General features: G+C 39.2%; 1 protein-coding gene across 1 annotated transcript in view; it reads right to left on the reverse strand.

Moving 5' to 3' along the window:
• The window catches only part of LOC126187388 (autophagy-related protein 2 homolog A), a 495,539-nt gene that overhangs the window by 124,200 nt on the left and 351,324 nt on the right, over window positions 1–20,015 (reverse strand). Inside the window, exon 30 of the mRNA XM_049928440.1 lies at window positions 17,165–17,327. Within this exon, the coding sequence (XP_049784397.1) occupies window positions 17,165–17,327 (163 nt within the window). The remainder of the gene's footprint in view (window positions 1–17,164; window positions 17,328–20,015) is intronic.

Raw genomic sequence — 20,015 nt, forward strand, 5'->3', positions numbered from 1 at the left:
GGTGGCTGAGAATCTTACTTATCTGTTGAGAACAAGCTTTTAGTATTTTGCTGGAAATGCCATCAATTCCATGTGAGTTTTTGCTTTTAAGCAAGTTTATTATTTTCCTAATTTCAGAGGGAGAAGTGGGTGAGATTTCAATTGTATCAAATTGCATAGGTATGGCCTCTTCCATTAACAGCCTAGCATCTTCTAATGAACACCTGGATCCTACTATATCCATAACATTTAGAAAATGATTATTAAAAATATTTTCAACTTCTGACATTTTGTTCGTAAAGTTTTCATTCAATTTGATGGTAATACTGTCTTCCTGTGCTCTTGGTTGACCTGTTTCTCTTTTAATAATATTCCAAATTGTTTTAATTTTATTATCAGAGTTGCTGATTTCAGACATGATACACGTACTTCTGGATTTTTTAATAACTTTTCTTAATATAACACAGTAGTTTTTATAATGTTTGATAGTTTCTGGGTCACTACTCTTTCTTGCTGTCAGATACAGTTCCAGTTTCCGGTTACAAGATATTTTTATACCCTTAGTAAGCCATGGTTTGTTACAAGGTTTCTTACGAGTATATTTAACTATTTTCTTGGGGAAGCAGTTTTCAAATGCATTTACAAAAATGTCATGAAATAAATTATATTTTAAATTGGCATCAGGTTCACGGTACACCTCATCCCAGTCTAACTGCTCTAGGCTTTCCCTGAAATTTGCAATTGTTAAATCGTTGACTGAACGTACTACTTTGGAGGACTGTTTAGTATTGCTGAATCGAGCTATGTCATATACTGTAACTAGCTGTGCACCATGATCAGAGAGACCATTCTCAACAGGCTGAGCATTTATCTGGTTAAACTTATCTTGGTCTATAAAGAAGTTATCTATCAGTGAGCTGCTATCCTTTACCACCCGAGTAGGAAAATCAATAACGGGTGTCAAATTGAAGGAACCGAGTAATACTTCAAGGTCATTTTTCCTATTACCCTCTTTCAGAGAATCTACATTGAAGCCCCACAAATAATAATTTGCTTCCCCCTGTCTGACAGATAGCACAACAAGGAGTCCAAATTTTTCGGAAACAGATGAAAATTTCCTGATGGGGACCTATATACAGTTACAATTATAAATGTGCCTTTATTTAATTTGAGCTCACAGGCACATGCTTCTATATGTTTCTCTACACAAAACTTTTTTGTTTCTATACTTTTTGCAGAATGATAACTTTTGACATATATGGCAACTCCTCCTTTCTCCATATTTTCTCTCATTACATGTGCAGAGAGCTTATATCCACTTACATTTACCTTATCCATATCAGTAACAATGTGATGCTCAGACAGGCATAGTATATCTATTTCATCCTCAGCTTCTAAATCTTCTAAACAAACCAGAAGCTCATCTATTTTATTCTTTAAACTCCCAATATTTTGATGAAATATACTTACATTATTTTTAATTATACTTTTATGAGAACCTTTCCTTATTCTAACATTTGCAGTACTCTCCTGTCTGAGTTTCTCATTGTGCTTAGGCCTAGTTGCTATACCAGTGGTCACATGGTGTTCAGAGAGGCAGATTATGTCAACTGGGTTGGGTGACTTTAATTCATCAATGCAATTACCTAGGACTGAGATACAACTTGGTGGAGACAAAATTTCTGGTGATTGGTGAAAATTTATTATTGACAGCTGTGATTGGTGATCCAATGTGCTAGAATTGTGCTGTTTAATTTCTTTCCTAAACTGAAGATTTGTTTCAATCCTGACCTCTCGTAGAACTTGACATCTTTCTGTCTTACCTATCCTAAAAAAGGTGCTGCTCCAACACCTGTAACCACTGGTATTTTACCGTTCATGGCAGTGCCTCCCCCCCTTAAATTTCCTGCTATTACCCCAGCCAGTTTCCCCTTCCCTTTCCTAAGAACTGTAACTAGCTGTCAAATTACTAAATGACTTAATATTCTTCTTCTTCCGATTCCTATCTGTTCCAGGTGTTGGCAATAACCATTTGGCAGTGATTTTCCTGTAACTTGCAGCTCTAAATAGCTCTGTAGATGTTTTAGAGGTCCACGTTATGATGTTCTTAAGCCAGGAAATTCTTCTCCGGCCAACTCTTCTTTTCCCTGGTATTTTTCCTCGCAGGATGGTCTGGAGGAGATGGTATCTGTTGTTGTTCCGCATGATGTGTCCCAATACTGGATCTTTCTTGCTTTCATGGTGGCCAGTACTTCCTCCTGTTTCTTCATTCTTCGTAGAACCTTGACATTTGTGACATGCGCTGTCCAAGGTATTCTTAACATTCTCCTGTACAGCCACATCTCAAAAGCGTCCAGATGCTTACCCAACAATTCTGTCAGAGTCCATGTTCCAAACCCATAGAAGAGGGTGGAAAATACGTAGCAGCATAGAAGTCTGATCTTCATCGTCATTGCTAAGCCATGATTCTTGAAAATGTTAGTCATCTTACTGAAGACAGCTCTGGCTTTTCTGATTCGAGTTCTCGCCTAGGTAATTTATTGTAGTGCCAAGATACGTGTATTTAGATACTTGCTCTATGTGATTTCGGCCTATCTTAATGTGACATGCAGAGACTCTGTTTTTACTGATTATCATTGCTTTCGTTTTTTGAGGGTTGACATCTAGACCACATTCAGGGCCTTTTTGTGCAAATCTATTGATAAGGTACTGCAAACTATCCTCACTATCAGAAAATATTACTGTGTCATCAGCATATTGGATGTTGTTGATATATTCTCCGTTTAAGAGCACTCCCATCTCTACTTCATCAAGAGCTTCCTTAAAGATGTGCTCTGAATAGATGTTGAAAATCGGTGGGGATAATATACGACCCTGCCTTACACCTCATAGAATGTCTATGTCTTCCTGTATTTTCTCTGTCCAGCCTCACAGAAGCTGACTGGTTCCAATATAGGTTCACAATTATACGTAGGTCTTTATCATCCAAACCAATGCTTCTTAAAATGTCAACAATCTTCTGGTGTTTTACTCTGTTGCAAGCCTTCTGATAACAAATAAAGCAGGCATAGATGTCACAATTCATGTCTCTGCACTTTTGAATAGTACCTGGACACCAAATAATGCTTCGCGCATGCCAAATGCATTTTTGAAACCAAACTGTGTAGAAGAAATTTGTTCTTCACAGCTCTTGTAAATTATTTGGTGAATGACCCTCAGAAAAATCTTTAGCGTGTGACTCACGAGGCTGATGGCCCTATATTCACCACAAGTCTTACCTTTTGGCTTTCTGGGCAATGTAATAAATTCCCATTTAAGCCATTCCTGTGGAATATTACCAGAGTCGTAGATGTCATTGAATATTGCAGTCAATTATTTTAAATTACCCTCACAGAGCAGCTTGAGAATTTCGGAATTCACATTGTCGGGACCAGGTGATTTACCAGCTTTCATTCCATTTATCGCAGTTTGTACTTCTTCCAGCAGAATTCTAGGCCCTGTTTTGCAGTGGAAGGTTGTCACAAAAAAGTTGTTCTATGTATGTTTTCCACGTTTCTTTCAGCGTATCTTGTCCAACTATTATTTTTCCTTCATTATTCACCAACCTGTTTCCTGTTCTTTTTCTGTAATTTCCTGTCACTTCCCTGACTTTTTTATGATGTTGAAACTATCATGTTTCCATTGTAATTTCTCTATTTCATTGCACTGTTCCAGTATTTCTTTTTCCTTAACTTCTCGTATCTGTTCCCTGATCTCCTGGTTGTATTCATCAGAATTACTTTTCACTTCCCTCCTTCTACCCATCATTTTAAGTATCTCTTCAGTCATCCATGACTACTTCTTGGTGACATTGGATTTCAGATGTTCTTCTTTAACTGATTCCACTAATGAGTTTATCTTTTTAATTTTCTCTTCAGTGCACAAGTTACCTGACAGAGACTTTAGTTCATTATTAAGATGGACTCTTGCATTTTCTCTTATGAAAGACTCTTTTAGTTTGTGGATTTCATACATTTTGACTTTTTTCTTTTGAACTTTCTTCATTCCGATTTTAAAAACACCAACTAGAGGAACACGGTCCGAGTTAATGTCAGCACCTGGATAGATTTTCATTGAGAGACAGCTGTTTCTATATCTTTGATTTATCAAGACACAATCAATCTGACTCCTGGTAATATTTTCGTCTGAATCTCTTGGGGACTTCCAGGTGTAGAGATGTCTGGGCGTTAGTGTGAAGAATGTGCTAATTATTAATAATCTCCACTCTCCTGCAAATGCACTGAGTAGTTCGCCTCTCTCATTCCTTTGACCAAGTCCATAGTGACCTATAATGTTGCCTTCAGATCCCCTTCCTACTTTGGCATCAAAATCTCCCATAATTATTGTAAGATCCTTCTTCAGTAGTTGTTGCAAAACACTTGAGATTTGGGAATAAAATTCTGCAACTTCTCCTTCACTATGGTCTGTTGTTGGAGTGTTGACCTGAATAATGTTCAGTTGTGTGGTAAAGCACTTATTTGGAGTAACAACGCACTCTCTACATCTACATCTACATCCATACTCCGCAAGCCACCTGACGGTGTGTGGCGGAGGGTACCTTCAGTACCTCTATCGGTTCTCCCTTCTATTCCAGTCTCATATTGTTCGTGGAAAGAAGGATTGTCGGTATGCCTCTGTGTGGGCTCTAATCTCTCTGATTTTATCCTCATGGTCTCTTCGCGAGATATACGTACGAGGGAGCAATATACTGCTTGACTCTTCGGTGAAGGTATGTTCTCGAAACTTTGACAAAAGCCCGTACCGAGCTACTGAGCGTCTCTCCTGCAGAGTCTTCCACTGGAGTTTATCTATCATCTCCGTAACGCTTTCGCGATTACTAAATGATCCTGTAACGAAGCGCGCTGCTCTCCGTTGGATCTTCTCTATGTCTTGTATCAACCCTATCTGGTACGGATCCCACACTGCTGAGCAGTATTCAAGCAGTGGGCGAACAAGCGTACTGTAACCTACTTCCTTTGTTTTCGGATTGCATTTCCTTAGGATTCTTCCAATGAATCTCAGTCTGGCATCTGCTTTACCGACAATCAACATTATATGATCATTCCATTTTAAATCACTCCTAATGCGTACTCCCAGATAATTTATGGTATTAACTGCTTCCAGTTGCTGACCTGCTATTTTGTAGCTAAATGATAAAGGATCTATCTTTCTGTGTATTCGCAGCACATTACACTTGTCTACATTGAGATTCAGTTGCCATTCCCTGCACCATGCGTCAATTCGCTGCAGATCCTCCTGCATTTCAGTACAATTTTCCATTGTTACAACCTCTCGATACACCACAGCATCATCTGCAAAAAGCCTCAGTGAACTTCCGATGTCATCCACCAGGTCATTTATGTATATTGTGAATAGCAACGGTCCTATGACACTCCCCTGCGGCACACCTGAAATTACTCTTACTTCGGAAGACTTCTCTCCACTGAGAATAACATGCTGCGTCCTGTTATCTAGGAACTCCTCAATCCAATCACACAATTGGTCTGATAGTCCATATGCTCTTACTTTGTTCATTAAACGACTGTGGGGAACTGTATTGAACGCCTTGCGAAAGTCAAGAAACACGGCATCTACCTGTGAACCCATGTCTTTGGCCCTCTGAGTCTCGTGGACGAATAGCGCGAGCAGGGTTTCACATGACCGTCTTTTTCGAAACCCATGCTGATTCCTACAGAGTAGATTTCTAGTCTCCAGAAAAGTCATTATACTCGAACACAATACGTGTTCCAAAATTCTACAACTGATCGACGTTAGAGATATAGGTCTATAGTTCTGCACATCTGCTCGACGTCCCTTCTTGAAAACGGGGATGACCTGTGCCCTTTTCCAATCCTTTGGAACGCTACGCTCTTCTAGAGACCTACGGTACACCGCTGCAAGAAGGGGGGCAAGTTCCTTCGCGTACTCTGTGTAAAATTGAACTGGTATCCCATCAGGTCCAGAGGCCTTTCCTCTTTTGAGCGATTTTAATTGTTTCTCTATCCCTCTGTCGTCTATTTCGATATCTACCATTTTGTCATCTGTGCGACAGTCTAGAGAAGGAACTACAGTGCAATGTTCCTCTGTGAAACAACTTTGGAAAAAGACATTTAGTATCTCGGCCTTTAGTCTGTCATCCTCTGTTTCAGTACCATTTTGGTCACAGAGTGTCTGGACATTTTGTTTTGATCCACCTACCGCTTTGACATAAGACCAAAATTTCTTAGGATTTTCTGCCAAGTCAGTACATAGAATTTTACTTTCGAATTCATTGAACGCCTCTCGCATAGCTCTCTTCACACTACATTTCGCTTTGCGTAATTTTTGTTTGTCTGCAAGGCTTTGGCTATGTTTATGTTTGCTGTGAAGTTCCCTTTGCTTCCGCAGCAGTTTTCTAACTCGGTTGTTGAACCACGGTGGCTCTTTTCCCTCTCTTACGATCTTGCTTGGCACATACTCATCTAACGCATATTGTACGATGGTTTTGAACTTTGTCCACTGATCCTCAACACTATCAGTACTTGAGACAAAACTTTTGTGTTGAGCCAACAGGTACTCTGAAATCTGCTTTTTGTCACTTTTTCTAAACAGAAAAATCTTCCTACCCTTTTTAATATTCCTATTTACGGCTGAAATCATCGATGCCGCAACCGCTTTATGATCACTGATTCCCTGTTCTGCGTTAACTTTTTCAAATAGTTCGGGTCTGTTTGTCACCAGAAGGTCTAATATGTTATCGCCACGAGTCAGTTCTCTGTTTAACTGCTCAAGGTAGTTTTCAGATAAAGCACTTAAAAAAATTTCACTGGATTCTTTGTCCCTGCCACCCGTTATGAACGTCTGAGTCTCCCAGTCTATATCCGGCAAATTAAAATCTCCACCCAGAACTATAACATGGTGGGGAAATCTACTCGAAATATTTTCCAAATTATCCTTCAGGTGCTCAGCCACAACAGCTGCTGAGCCAGGGGGCCTATAGAGACATCCAATTACCGCGACCTTCACCCAAATCATTTCACATTTCGGATCTCCGTCAATTTCCTTCGATACTATTGCACTTCTTACCGCTATAAACACGCCTCCCCCTTCACTGTTCAGCCTGTCTCTGCGGTATACATTCCAATCTGAGTTTAGGATTTCGTTACTGTTTACGTCTGGTTTCAGCCAACTTTCTGTCCCTAGTACTATATGGGCGTTGTGATCGTTTATTAATGAGAGCAGTTCTGGGACCTTTCTATAGACGCTCCTGCAGTTTACTATTAGCACATTAATATTGTTATTCCCTGTTGCATTTTGCCTACTCCTATCTTGCCGCGTCTCAGGAGGCGTCTTGTCGGGCCTAGGGAGGGGATTCTCTAACCTAAAAAACCCCCATGTGCACTCCACACGTACTCCGCTACCCTTGTAGCCGCTTCCGGCGTGTAGTGCACGCCTGACCTATTCAGGGGGACCCTACATTTCTCCACCCGATAGCGGAGGTCGAGAAATTTGCACCCCAGATCTCCGCAGAATCGTCTGAGCCTCTGGTTTAAGCCTTCCACTCGGCTCCAAACCAGAGGACCGCGATCGGTTCTGGGAACGATACTACAAATAGTTAGCTCTGATTCCACCCCGCGAGCGAGGCTTTCCGCCTTCACCAAGTCCGCCAACCGCCTGTACGAACTGAGGATGACCTCTGAACCCAGACGGCAGGAGTCATTGGTGCCGACATGAGCAACAATTTGCAGTCGGGTGCACCCAGTGCTCTCTATCGCCGCCGGTAGGGCCTCCTCCACATCTCGGATGAGACCCCCCGGCAAGCAGACAGAGTGAACACTGGCCTTCTTCCCCGACCTTCTCGCTATTTCCCTAAGGGGCTCCATCACCCGCCTAACGTTGGAGCTCCCAATAACTAATAAACCCCTCCCCCCGTGTGCCTGCTCGGACCTTACTGAAGGAGCAGCCACATGTCCCGTCACAGGCAGAGCGGGCGATGCCACACGGCCAGCCTCCACATTGACCTTCCACCTCGTGCGCCGCGAACGCCGCTGAACCCGCCACTCCCCTTGGGGAGAGGGTGGCCCAACCACGCCCGGTACCCGCGAAGATGTCTCGACAGCAGGGACAGTGGGTGAAGCATGTAACACCTGGGGTGTACCCTGCGACGCACCAGACTCCCCACTGCCGCTACACTCCGAGGCAGCAGCCTGAAGACGGCTGACCGCGGCCATCAACACGCTCAGCTGTTCGCGAACAGTGGCCAGCTCCTCCTGCGTCCGTACACAGCAGTCACACATCCTATCCATCCTAAGGAAACAATTTACTGAAGGGAGTTGATCAACCTTTAACTAGACTGCTAATTCACTAAAGGCGGCTGCTTATTCACTAAACTGTGGTTGCTAGCCACTTCTTGTAGAAAACAATGAAAATAGCACTACCTGTCTCTGGACTGTATTGAAAACAAACTCTAGCACTACTGGCACTATGGTTGAGTACAGGGACTCTCTCTTACTGTATTCAAAACAAACACGAAATCTATGGAACACTATTAAGAGCACTCGAAAAATAAAGCTTCCTAAAAGCAAATACACACGGAAGAAGAAGTGACAAGTAAGAAAAATACAGTTAATACTTAAATTAAGGTAGCTCGCTGCACAGCAGACGTGAAGCAGGCGGCAGTTACGACGACACTGACACTACTGGCACTATGGCTGACTAAAGGGACTCTCTCTGACTGTATTCAAAACAAACACGAAATCTATGGAACACTATTAAGAGGACTCGAAAATTAAAGCTTCCTAAAAGCAAATACACACGGAAGAAGAAGTGACAAGTAAGAAAAATACAGTTAATACTTAAATTAAGGTAGCTCGCTGCACAGCAGCAGGTACACAATTAGTGACATGTTCTGCGATTGCTTTCGATACGGTGAATCCTACTCCAGACTTACACTGTCCATTAGATGTTCCTGAGTAGTAAATTCTGTATTCATTAATGTTATAAGAACCTGAACTTGGCCATCGCATTTCATTTCATTAATGCCAATGATCTTAATGCTCATTCTTTCCATTTCTTGGATTTTATTGTCAATTTTTCCAGCCTGAGCCATCGTCTTCACATTCCATATCTTTATACTATCTTTCAATGATGATCTCTTCATTGTGACAGTGTTGCTCAAAACTGTCCCCCCTCTCCCGGAGATCCGGCTGGGGGACTTGAAAACCTGGAAAATTTAGTTTTGAACACAACCATGATGTGTAACTAGAGAAATCCATAGGATCTTTAATGTGGTGGTTTCTCGTTGCCTTCCACATTCTGATGCCGTTGATCAATCTGGTTCTTCCTCCTTCAGGGACAATTTCTCATCCCAAGGACAATAGAGTGCCCTATTCTTTACCCACTCATCCGCCCTCCAAGGAGGCCATTGGCACTTGGTAGAAGGGGACCACTTATACCCGTGGTCACTCGGTTTGGATGCAGTTTGACATCATGCCCGGGACACAACCATACTTTATATTACAACCACACAAAAACAACAACTGACAAAAGGATTCACCAATGATGCAATATACACATGTTACCCAGCGAGACATACAGTAATAAGCCAAAACATTATGACCACTGCCCAATGTGATGCTGGATGCCGCTTGGTGGCATGGCAGGCACGTGATATGGTAACAAAAGTATGTAAGCGGAGCAGACACTGATGGGGGATCACGCTAGCAAAGATATGGACTGCAAATGGGAAAATCCATTGAGATAAGTGACTTTGACAAAGGGCAGACTATTATTATGCAGAGCCTGTGTACGAGTATCTCAAAAATAGCAAAGCTGGTCAAATGTCCATGTGCTAATGTCGTGAGCATCTACAGAAAGAGGTAGAAGGGCAGTGAAACTACCAGTAGATGCTAAATGGTTGGACATACATGACTATTCACAGAACATCTTCATCTAGATAGATGCTCTGCAAGCGACCATATGATGCATGGCGGATGGTACCCTGTACCAATACTAGTCACTTACTTTCCTGCTCCACTTGCAAATAGAGCAAGGAAAAAACGACAGTCTATATACCTCCAAATAAGCCCTCATTTCTCGTATCTTACCTAGATGAACCTTACATGAATGTATGTTAGCGGCAGTAAAATCATTCAGCAGTCAGCTTCAGATACCAGTTCTCTTAATTTTCTAAGTAGTGTTTCTCAAAATGAACATCGCCTTCCCTCGAGAGGTGCCCATTTGAGTCCCCAAAGCATCTCTATAACACTTACGTGTTGTTTGAGCCAGGATTAAAGAACATAAACGACATTGCAAGTTGGGGCACATGGAGAAATTAGCTGTGGTAGAGCACGCGCTGTTTGAGACTGACCACGTAGTAAAATTCCCCGACACGAAAGTTCTGGCTGTAGAGAAGAACTATCACACCCACCTGTTCAGAGAAGCTGAAGAAATACACAAACATGAGAACAGCTTCAACAAGAAAAAGGAAAGCCTCAACATAAATGGATCCGGGCTTCCTGTGCTGCAGAGAACAACCATTGGAGGTAGCAAGAGAGCTGCACCGGAAATGACCATGGAGAAGCCCTTGGATGCTGGCACACCAAGTACATATAGTTTGGAGCTGCGAGCTCCACCCCAGTCCACCACCAGCATTGTAGGATGAAACTTTGACAATGCCAGCCACTCGTGCTGGTGAAACGTCAGAAAAATCATCAGATGAATGTTGGCCGAAGAACCCGAGACAGAAGCCAACAGGCAGTTTGTCAACAAGTGGCCAGGAAAGCCTTAACAATTTTGCATTATTCCATGTACTCATATGTTAGTTAACAACCTGAAATGGGGCTCTGTGTCAAATGCTTTCCCAAAAATGTTGAAATATGGAATCTGCCTGTAGCCCTTCATCCATATTTCACAGTATATCATATGAGAGAAGGGCAAGCACGGTTTTGCACAAGTGATGCTTTCTAAAATTGTACTGATTCATGGACATAAGATTCTCAGTCTCAAGAAAATTTATTTTATTTGAATATGTTCAAGGATTATGCAGCAAACCAAATTTAGGAATATTGGTCTATAATTTTGTGAGGTTTGGAGGCTTTTCTGCTCTGTAAAGTAGGATAGATGGCGGTCTATGGCATCTTTGCCAAAAGAGCACAATTCTGCTGCATGCGTAAGTGTTTTGGAGCACACCATTCATCGTACATTGTCGAAAATGGAGCTCTGCATCAGACCACCCTTGCGTGCTTACACGCTGACTCAGTGACATCGTCAATTATGATTGCAGTGAGCATGAGACCACCGGGATTTGACCATCGATCAATGAAAACGTGTCAGCTGTTTGGATGAATCACATTTTTGCTACACTAGGTCAATGGTTGTCTCCACAAATGCCATCATCGAGGTGAATGGCGGCTTGAAAAGAGCAGTGCACCACAGATGCAGGCTGGTGTGAGCAGTATTATGTTGCAGGAGACATTCTCCTGTGCTTGTGTGGATCCTGTGGCAGAAATCAAAAACATGCTGAGAGCTGCGAACCACCTGCATCCCTTTATGATTGATGTTTTCTTGGAGAAAGCAAAAAGCTACAGTGGTTTGAGGAGCATTATAGTGAACTCGCATTGCTCAGTGACCAAATTTGCCTGATGTAAATCCTATGGAACCCATGTGGGTCACTATCAGGTGCCATCACCATGTAACCAAATCACTGGCTGTGTTATTCACATGAATTACATGACCTGTGCATAAGTTTCTAATACCATACACCTCCACAAACCCACCAAAAACCTGTTAGGTCCATAATATGCAGAATCAAGGATGTATTTTGTTGCAACGATGGACAAAGAAGGTATTAAGCTGGTGGTCATAATATTTTAGCTCATCAGTGTCGGTACAGTTAACTCCAAATACAAATATTGCAAAAGGAAATGAAATTTTCCAACTGTAATATACAAAGATGTACTTGACAATGGCAACAATGTCAAAATAGGCCAGATGTACCAGATATTATAAAAATATTAGCAGCTAATTTGGAAGATTGAATTTAAAATGTCATATTACAACATGTTTCATGTTGTGAAAAAATAAATCCCCCCCCACAGGACCAAGTCTTGACGTGATGGGGAAATAAATACAAATTTCAGACAGAACAATGCTAGGTACTTCTGCAGAGTTTTCAAAGAAGAATCAACAGGTTACAAGCCAATGAGCCTAAACTTCAAAGATTCAACAGGCAAACTGATTACCAACGACAAAGACAACTGTGAGTTACTTCAAAAATCTCCTCAATTGCAAGGAACCAACACAGTGATTAATTTTCACACAGCCTCAAAAGGAAAACCCATCCTCAGAACCACCATCTCTGCATCAAATTGAACAATACATTGGCCAGCTGGAAAACAACAGAGCCTCAGGTGAAGGCAGCATATTAGCTGAGATGTGGAAACCGGGAGGGAAGCAGGCAGCTGAAACCATTTATGAGGTTATTAAAGATTGCTGAGAGAAAAAAAGAATACCAGATGGCTGAAAACAAGCCATTACCCATCTACTACACGAGAAGAGTAACAGGACAGACACCAACAATTATCGAGGCATATCTCTACCTCTAGTCACCTACAAAATTATGTCCAAAGCTCTACTGAATAAGACAGAAGATCAAGCAGAACACACAAATGGCAAGTACCAAGCATGATCCAGAAAACATATATTTTGTCCACAGCAAATCTGTATTATGAAAACTATCTTCAGGATCAGAATAAAGAGGAACTTTAACACAGTTGTTACATTCATTGAGTTAAAAAAAGCGTACGATTCTGTAAACAGACAGAGAGTATTTCTAACACTGGAAGAAGCAGCTATCGACAAAACCACCAGACAATTAGTCAAACAGGCACTCGCAGACACAACTATAAAAATTATATTTCTAGGAGGAGTTACTGAACCCTTCAGAATCAACACAGGTGTTTGACACCAATTCTCCTCGATCTGGTCTTAGACAAGGTCATAAGAGAGATGGATACAGAACTACAAGAGAAAAATATTGAAGGAATCCATTTAGGACAAGGAAGAGGAAGATTTGATGTGAAATGTCTCAATTTTGTCGATGATATTGCTGTAATTTCTAAGGACAAAACAGATGCACAGATAATGATAGAAACACTTCACAAAACTGCAACTGAAACCAGATTACTAATATCGTAAGAGACAACAGAATACATAGAACATAAATACAACACAGAAAAACACATACAAACACAACACGGAAACATCAAAAGTTTGATAAGTTTAAGTATTTAAGGAGAATAGATAGAATCCAGCTGGGTTAGATAACACCACAAGTTAGGAAAGATCAAATAAAATGGAATTAGCATACAAACTCACCCAAAACTGATATAATAAAACATCAGTATCATTACAGGCAAAAATTAAACACTATGCAACAGTAATTAAGCTGGAAGCACTTTATGGACCTGAATGCTTAACACTGAATAAAAGAGGTGAACTAGAAGAACTGGAAAATAAAGAAAGGAAAACACTCAGAAAAATTTTAGGACCACAAAAGAGCTAAGATAACAACTGGACAAGAGAAGAAATTAAGATCTATACAGAAACACAGAAACAATCACAGACAAAATAAGAAAGAGGAGATTAAAATTTTATGGTCATATGTACAGAATGAATGACAACAGGCTAGTGAAGAAAATTTTTAACTTCATTTCCAAATTAAAAAACACCATGAGATGGATGGAAGAGACAAGAAAGGACTTGAGAAATCATAACATCGCAGAAAACACCATACACAACAGGGAAAGTTTCAGGCTACTGATCAATACAGGAAGATTTCCTGTCCAACAATGAAATTCACAACCTAGGAGGTGATGTCAAAAGAACAGAGGCAGGTCATCAGTCAATGTATGAAGATAAAAAAAAAAAGATTGTGCCTTTGTCTTAGGTTCTAAGCGGTCTATAATTGGCCAAATTCTGTAATAAAAAACTGTATTTTTCCTCCTTCAATAGAGCTCATATTTCCATTGTTAAATATATTATTTAATGAAAACTGTTGCAGCAATTTATGTTCTTATTTATGCACAGTGTAGGTTTTTTGTATGTACAAGTATTGTAAAATGTAAATAATTTTTTGTTTTCAGATGTCTGGCCTCTTTTGTGTAAGAACATTCATAGGAAAAATGAAGCCCTCATGAAACTTTTGGTATGAGTCACACAAACAAAGTAAACAACAAAGTAGAGATTTAAAAGACACACAATCACAAAATTTTCAACTACAAGTTGAGTGAGTGCAGCAAGAATAGTTATGTTCCAGTGAAGGCAGAACATGCCACCAATCCCTCACCAACATCAGTGTCAAAACTTCCTTCCTGAGAAGTATTGATGTTGACATCATGTTCCATTCCATTGATGGCCTGTGAGAACACCACTACTTGGAATCAAATGTGGAATGCTTTATCTGTTTCAGCAAGTGTGAATTGATGTTTTGATAGGGCGCCTTACGACACAAAACCTTTACAATGTAAATGACAATATGATACACTCCTCTAAGGCAACAAAGCAAACAATATAAGTTGCACTCCATGTGCAGTAGCCACTGACAAGAGATTCAAAAGTTATAACAGTAACTATGAGTACAGACTTTTAGGTAGAAAACTGCTGAAAAAATTGTGAAAAAGGAACTGTAACATTTCTGTAGTTTTAGCCATTAAAGTAATAACTTTATACAACAGTCAGTAATTAATAGTCACAGTATTTTTATATAGCCACTGGATTTAGTTTGCTTTGCTAGTTACAAAACTCGAGTGACAAGTATCATAGCTGCAGTAGAAATATTCAGTGTACGCTGAGGGAGGCTAGCACCTGATGGCAGCTGGAATACAAGATACTCAGCGCAGATAGTAAGACTGGGTGATAAAAACTGTGCTCAAGACAGTACACAGCAACCTCATCTGTTGTAGCCGATAGGTTACGAAAAATATTATTAATTTCAGCAGATATAATAACTTTACTTACATTTGAATGAAATCTATTTGGATATTCAAACATGTCATTATAAAAATACTAAAAACAACTAGAAAACTGAAGTTTTGACTGTCTTTGCAGCAGTCATTTTCAAGACAGTTTAGTTGACTGGAAGAGATCACTGAATGCTTCATGATCCAGCACTGAGTAAGAATGGTGTGTCAAGTAAGAAGTCTTTAAGGTGTTGATATGCTAAGGTAATGTGGCTTCCATAAAATTATACTACAAACAAGGAACTGAATATCAATTTAATTCTAGACTGAGAAGATAGAATTGGAAATCAGGGTGAAAGGGTATACATTCATGTTACAGGTAATGGAAATGTGACCCACACAGTGAAAAAATCTTGCATCGAACTGCAATTAACTTCTTTTGTATCAGAAATAGGAAAGGATTTATTGTTACTGAACAACAGTGGCACCATACTGTCTGGAGGGGTGTCACAGCACCAATAAAGAACAATCCCCAGGTGGGCAATTAAAAGGCTCTTCTGTTTCGACCAAGCAATGAAGCAACAGGTAACCCCTGCTTCAGACACTTGAGCATTTAACTGTGGAGCTGAACAGCAATTACACATGGTACAGATGTAGGAAAATTCCCCATAAAAATCAGACTGTCAACCAAATTAATGTAATGATGTCGTAGCTGTGGTCTGGATGGAGCAGTCCATGCTAGTCTGTCCTCTGCATAACTATCACAACTTACCTCCATTTGAACCCATTTACTGTTATCAAAACTTGGTCTCCTACAGTTTTTATCCCCCCCTCCCAACAAAACTTTCTTCCATTGCCAAATTTATGGCTCCTTGATGGCTTAGGATGTATCGTATTAACTGATTCATTCTTTTAGTAAAGTTGTGCCATAAACTTATTTTCTCCCCAATGTGATACAGTAGCAGTACATCTGCATTAGTTTTCTGATATACTCATTTCACTTCATCATTCGTCTGTAGCACCACATTTCAAAAGCTTCTATTTTCTTCTTGTTTGAATGATAATTCACAATAAAACTAACCCGCATTAATACATTATACTTCATGACCATGGTATGTCTAACTAATCATTAAACAATTATCATCAAAATAGATAAATAACTGTGCCAAGTCACTACACTGTTACACAAGATGATTATGCAGTCAAGACTTAAATAATGTATCATCTGATAGTCCTTGATCAGAACTCATAAGATAATTTTGGATTTTCATGTCTGCAAAAGATTTAAGACGTTCAGTTAAGTAAATAACAAATTTGAAATATTTCGGAGACATTAAGTAAGTGTTTATTCAAAATAGAAAAAGATATAGAATAACAGAGACCAACACACAGCGTAGAAGGGGAGTCAGATGAAAACAGTATTCACTGTGAAATGGAGGATAGGAGCAAAAGCAAATTTGATGCAAATGGACCAGAAAGAAAATGTGCCTCTGATATCAATCATTAAAGTGAAAAAAGGGACTAAAGGAAAGAGATTGTACAATTTAGGATATAGAGCCAAAAATATATGACATGATGTCTCCAGATACACTATGCTGCCACCTCAAAATATGAAGGAATCTAATGAAAAGTTAGTCTATCTAACCATGTACTTGATGTAAAAATATCACACAGCAAAAACATCAGAAGGTTTGCTGTCAATATCAGTAAGTGTAAAATAATTGAGCAATGGTCAGCAAAAACAGCACCCCACCACGACCACAAGAGCTGAGTCATTGTATATATGATGCATACTTCTAAATGAGGACATCTGTTCCTGTCCTGCTGTATCTCAGTTAACACAAGGCGCTGGCTGATAATCCTATATCAAATTCAGAAAGCTCTGTTTCCTCTTAATATTTCCTTCTACTTTTCACATATCATTGAACACCTGATTCTGAAAGGCAAGGTTCCTATTACTGGCTGTGTGTAAATCACTATTGTTTCCTTGTAAGAAGAAGGTTTTCCTGTTTTGGTTTATCTCATTTGTTGCTGCATAGTAATTCCTTGGTAGTAACTAACAAAAGATCATAAATTTATACATTTTTAAGGTCAATATAACATGAATTTCCAAACAAAGAAATGACGAAATGAATTAGATGGGCTTTGTAAGACTTTTACTAGCGAAAAAGTGAAAGTTAGTGTGCAGAATAAATCCATAATCATACCTTCAATTTTCACACCTCCTGATATATCAGTAAAGAAATTAAAAAGGAACACCAATGAATCTTGGTCAATATTCAACTTCAGAGGTAGGACTGATACTTTGAGGCAGCATTCCTGCACCTTTAGCTTTGGATCAGGTCGCAAATGAACTGCTTTCACGACAACCTAGGAAAAGATGTTGTTTGTTAAGCTTGAACACAAATCTGACATTTGTTTCAAAACAGAATGAATAATTATGCAACTAACTCTTTTCTAGCACCATAGTACCACTGAGTTAAAGTAACATTTATAGTACATGCAATAAATATAGGATGCAAGTTACTAATCTATTGAAAAACTATATTCATTTGAAGGAAGATGTAACTTTTATTGCTAATAAAACAATTACTGGAACTACAGAGCATCACAGAAAGGATTAAATTATATTCTTTGTTTCTCAAAGTAATTTTCAAATATGAGTCAGGTGCTTTAACGACTGTTTTATTCATTGGATATGTATAGCAGAACTGAAAACAAGTTATCACTTTTCAACACACTGTCCACTATGGTTAATGCAAGTGTGTTAGTATTTTATGATTTCCTAGGGTCATCTATATATAAATCTGTTTCGCAAGTTGGGCATTCTGCTTTTGCCATCTGATTACATCTACCAATCCATTGTGCACATCAAGGTAAATACATTACACATGCAGCTCTATTCACGATCATGGAATACGCACCAGACATAACTTAAAAGTATCAAGAAAAATTAAACAAACAACTTAAAACATTATTTTCCACCTCAGAATCAAACTATTTAATAAGTATCCATGGGGAAAAAAGATACAACTAAAACAATAATAAGGCAGCAGAAACACACCTCTTAAATGATACAAGTAACTGGATAGATATAAAATCTACTCACCAAGCAGTGGCAGGAGAACAAGCATATAAAAAGGTATTACAATTTGCAAGCTTTCGGAGCTAGCGGCTTCTTCTTCTGGCCGAAGGGTTGAAAGGAAATGAAGAGGGGTGAAGGAAAGGGACTGGTGAGGTTTAGGGGTTCTGGGTGACTTTTCTGAACTACCCATTTCCTAAGCCTCTCCAGTCCTTTTTGCTCACTCCTCTTCCTTCTCTTTCAACCCTTCTGACAGAAGAAGGAGCCACTGGCTTCAAAAGTTTGCAAATTGTATTATCTTTTTGTATGTGAGTTCTCCTGCTGCCACTTACTGAGTAATTTTTTATCTATACAATTACTTATGTTTTCAAAAATTGATTGATTATTTTCATTCCTAAATGATACATACTATATGGCGAAGGATTACTTAAATACTACAAATTAGGGGTTGGTAAAAAAAATGTGATGGTTGCTAAAATTTAAAAAAAAATATTTATCTTATTGACAACATATTTTTCGGTCTAATGGATGTTATTGGAAAACTGTTTGTCCAGGAAATGCAATGAAAACTGCTGATTTTTTTAACAGGGTGGAGCCATCTCTTGCTCCAGTACCATTCCTGAGATTAATACTTTTTCCCCTTAACTTAACACAGTTTATAAAGAATACAAGGCAATTAGCCAAAATAATTAATTTCATATTCAGGTATTATTTAATCAGAATTAATGGTTAAAGATATAATTTCTCAATTACTAACAATAATAATGTACTGAAATTACATGGAAATAAATTGCATACAAAAATTTTTGTATTTAAGATGTTTCACAAACACATGGACATTAAATTTGGAGTGAGCTAATAGGTGGTTCTAACTGAAGTGTTGTTCCTCAGTTTAAAGCCCCAATGCTCCTCTTTTTTTAGTAAAGATCTTACTTTTTCCAACAATGCCATATTAAAAAAGTTATTCTTAATTAAAGTTTTCATATTCCAGAATGTTCCTTTCTGAGCTGGCGATTATTTCCAAATTTCAGTTCCACAGTTTTGTCACTTTGATTTTTCTGGTTTAAAAAGTGCCCACTTTCACTATGAAAATTTGTTAGTTGACTACAGTCTAGAAAATTTCATGTCTTAGCCAATTTTGGTGGGATCTGTGAACTGTCAGAGTATTATAAACAATATTCACGATATAGTTCCTATGATTTAGTCAATTTTCCTGTATACAGGCATAATTAAACAGACTTTTTCCTTTGCTCATTATATCTTCAGGTCCACTAATTTTGCTGTCTTTTAGGTTACTATCAAAACCTCTATCAATATCTACAAGATTACTCTGCACTTCACACTTAAGTGCCTGGCAGAGGGTTCACTGAACCAGTTTATATATTTCACACTATTTCTCTACTGTTCCATTCTTAAATAATGGTTGGGAAAAACAAATGCTTAAATCTCTATGTGTGAGCCCTAATTTCTCTTGTTTTATTATGATGATTATTTCCCCCTATGTACAACAACAGATTTTGAGTTTACTCATTATACAAGTCTATAAGTAATTGTGCTGGACAATGCTTCAGTTAGTCTGCAGCTAGCATTCATTTTAGTAACATCTTCGCATCACCATTAGAGTCAGTGAGTCTGCTACAGTGAGTCTTTCCTTGTCATCCCGTACGGTAAGTCTTCCCTGACCCATGGTTCTGGGTGACTTTCCCAAATTTTACCCCTTTTCCGAGACCTCTCCAGTCCTTTTCCTTCATCCTTATTCCTTCCCCTTCTACCCTTATGCCTGAAGAAGGAGCCACTGGCTCCGAAAGCTTGTCAATCACAACAGTCTTTTATGTGTGTGTTCTGCTGCCGCTTGGTGAGTAGATTTTTTTATCTGTCCAATAAAATAATTTTATCAATAGTGAAATTAAAATCGTATATATGTCTCTGTGAGCTGCTTTGAGTTAGTGAATCCTTAGATCATATTTACATCTAGT

The sequence above is a fragment of the Schistocerca cancellata genome, chromosome 5 (genome assembly GCF_023864275.1).
Source record: "Schistocerca cancellata isolate TAMUIC-IGC-003103 chromosome 5, iqSchCanc2.1, whole genome shotgun sequence".
Lineage (NCBI taxonomy): Eukaryota > Metazoa > Arthropoda > Insecta > Orthoptera > Acrididae > Schistocerca > Schistocerca cancellata.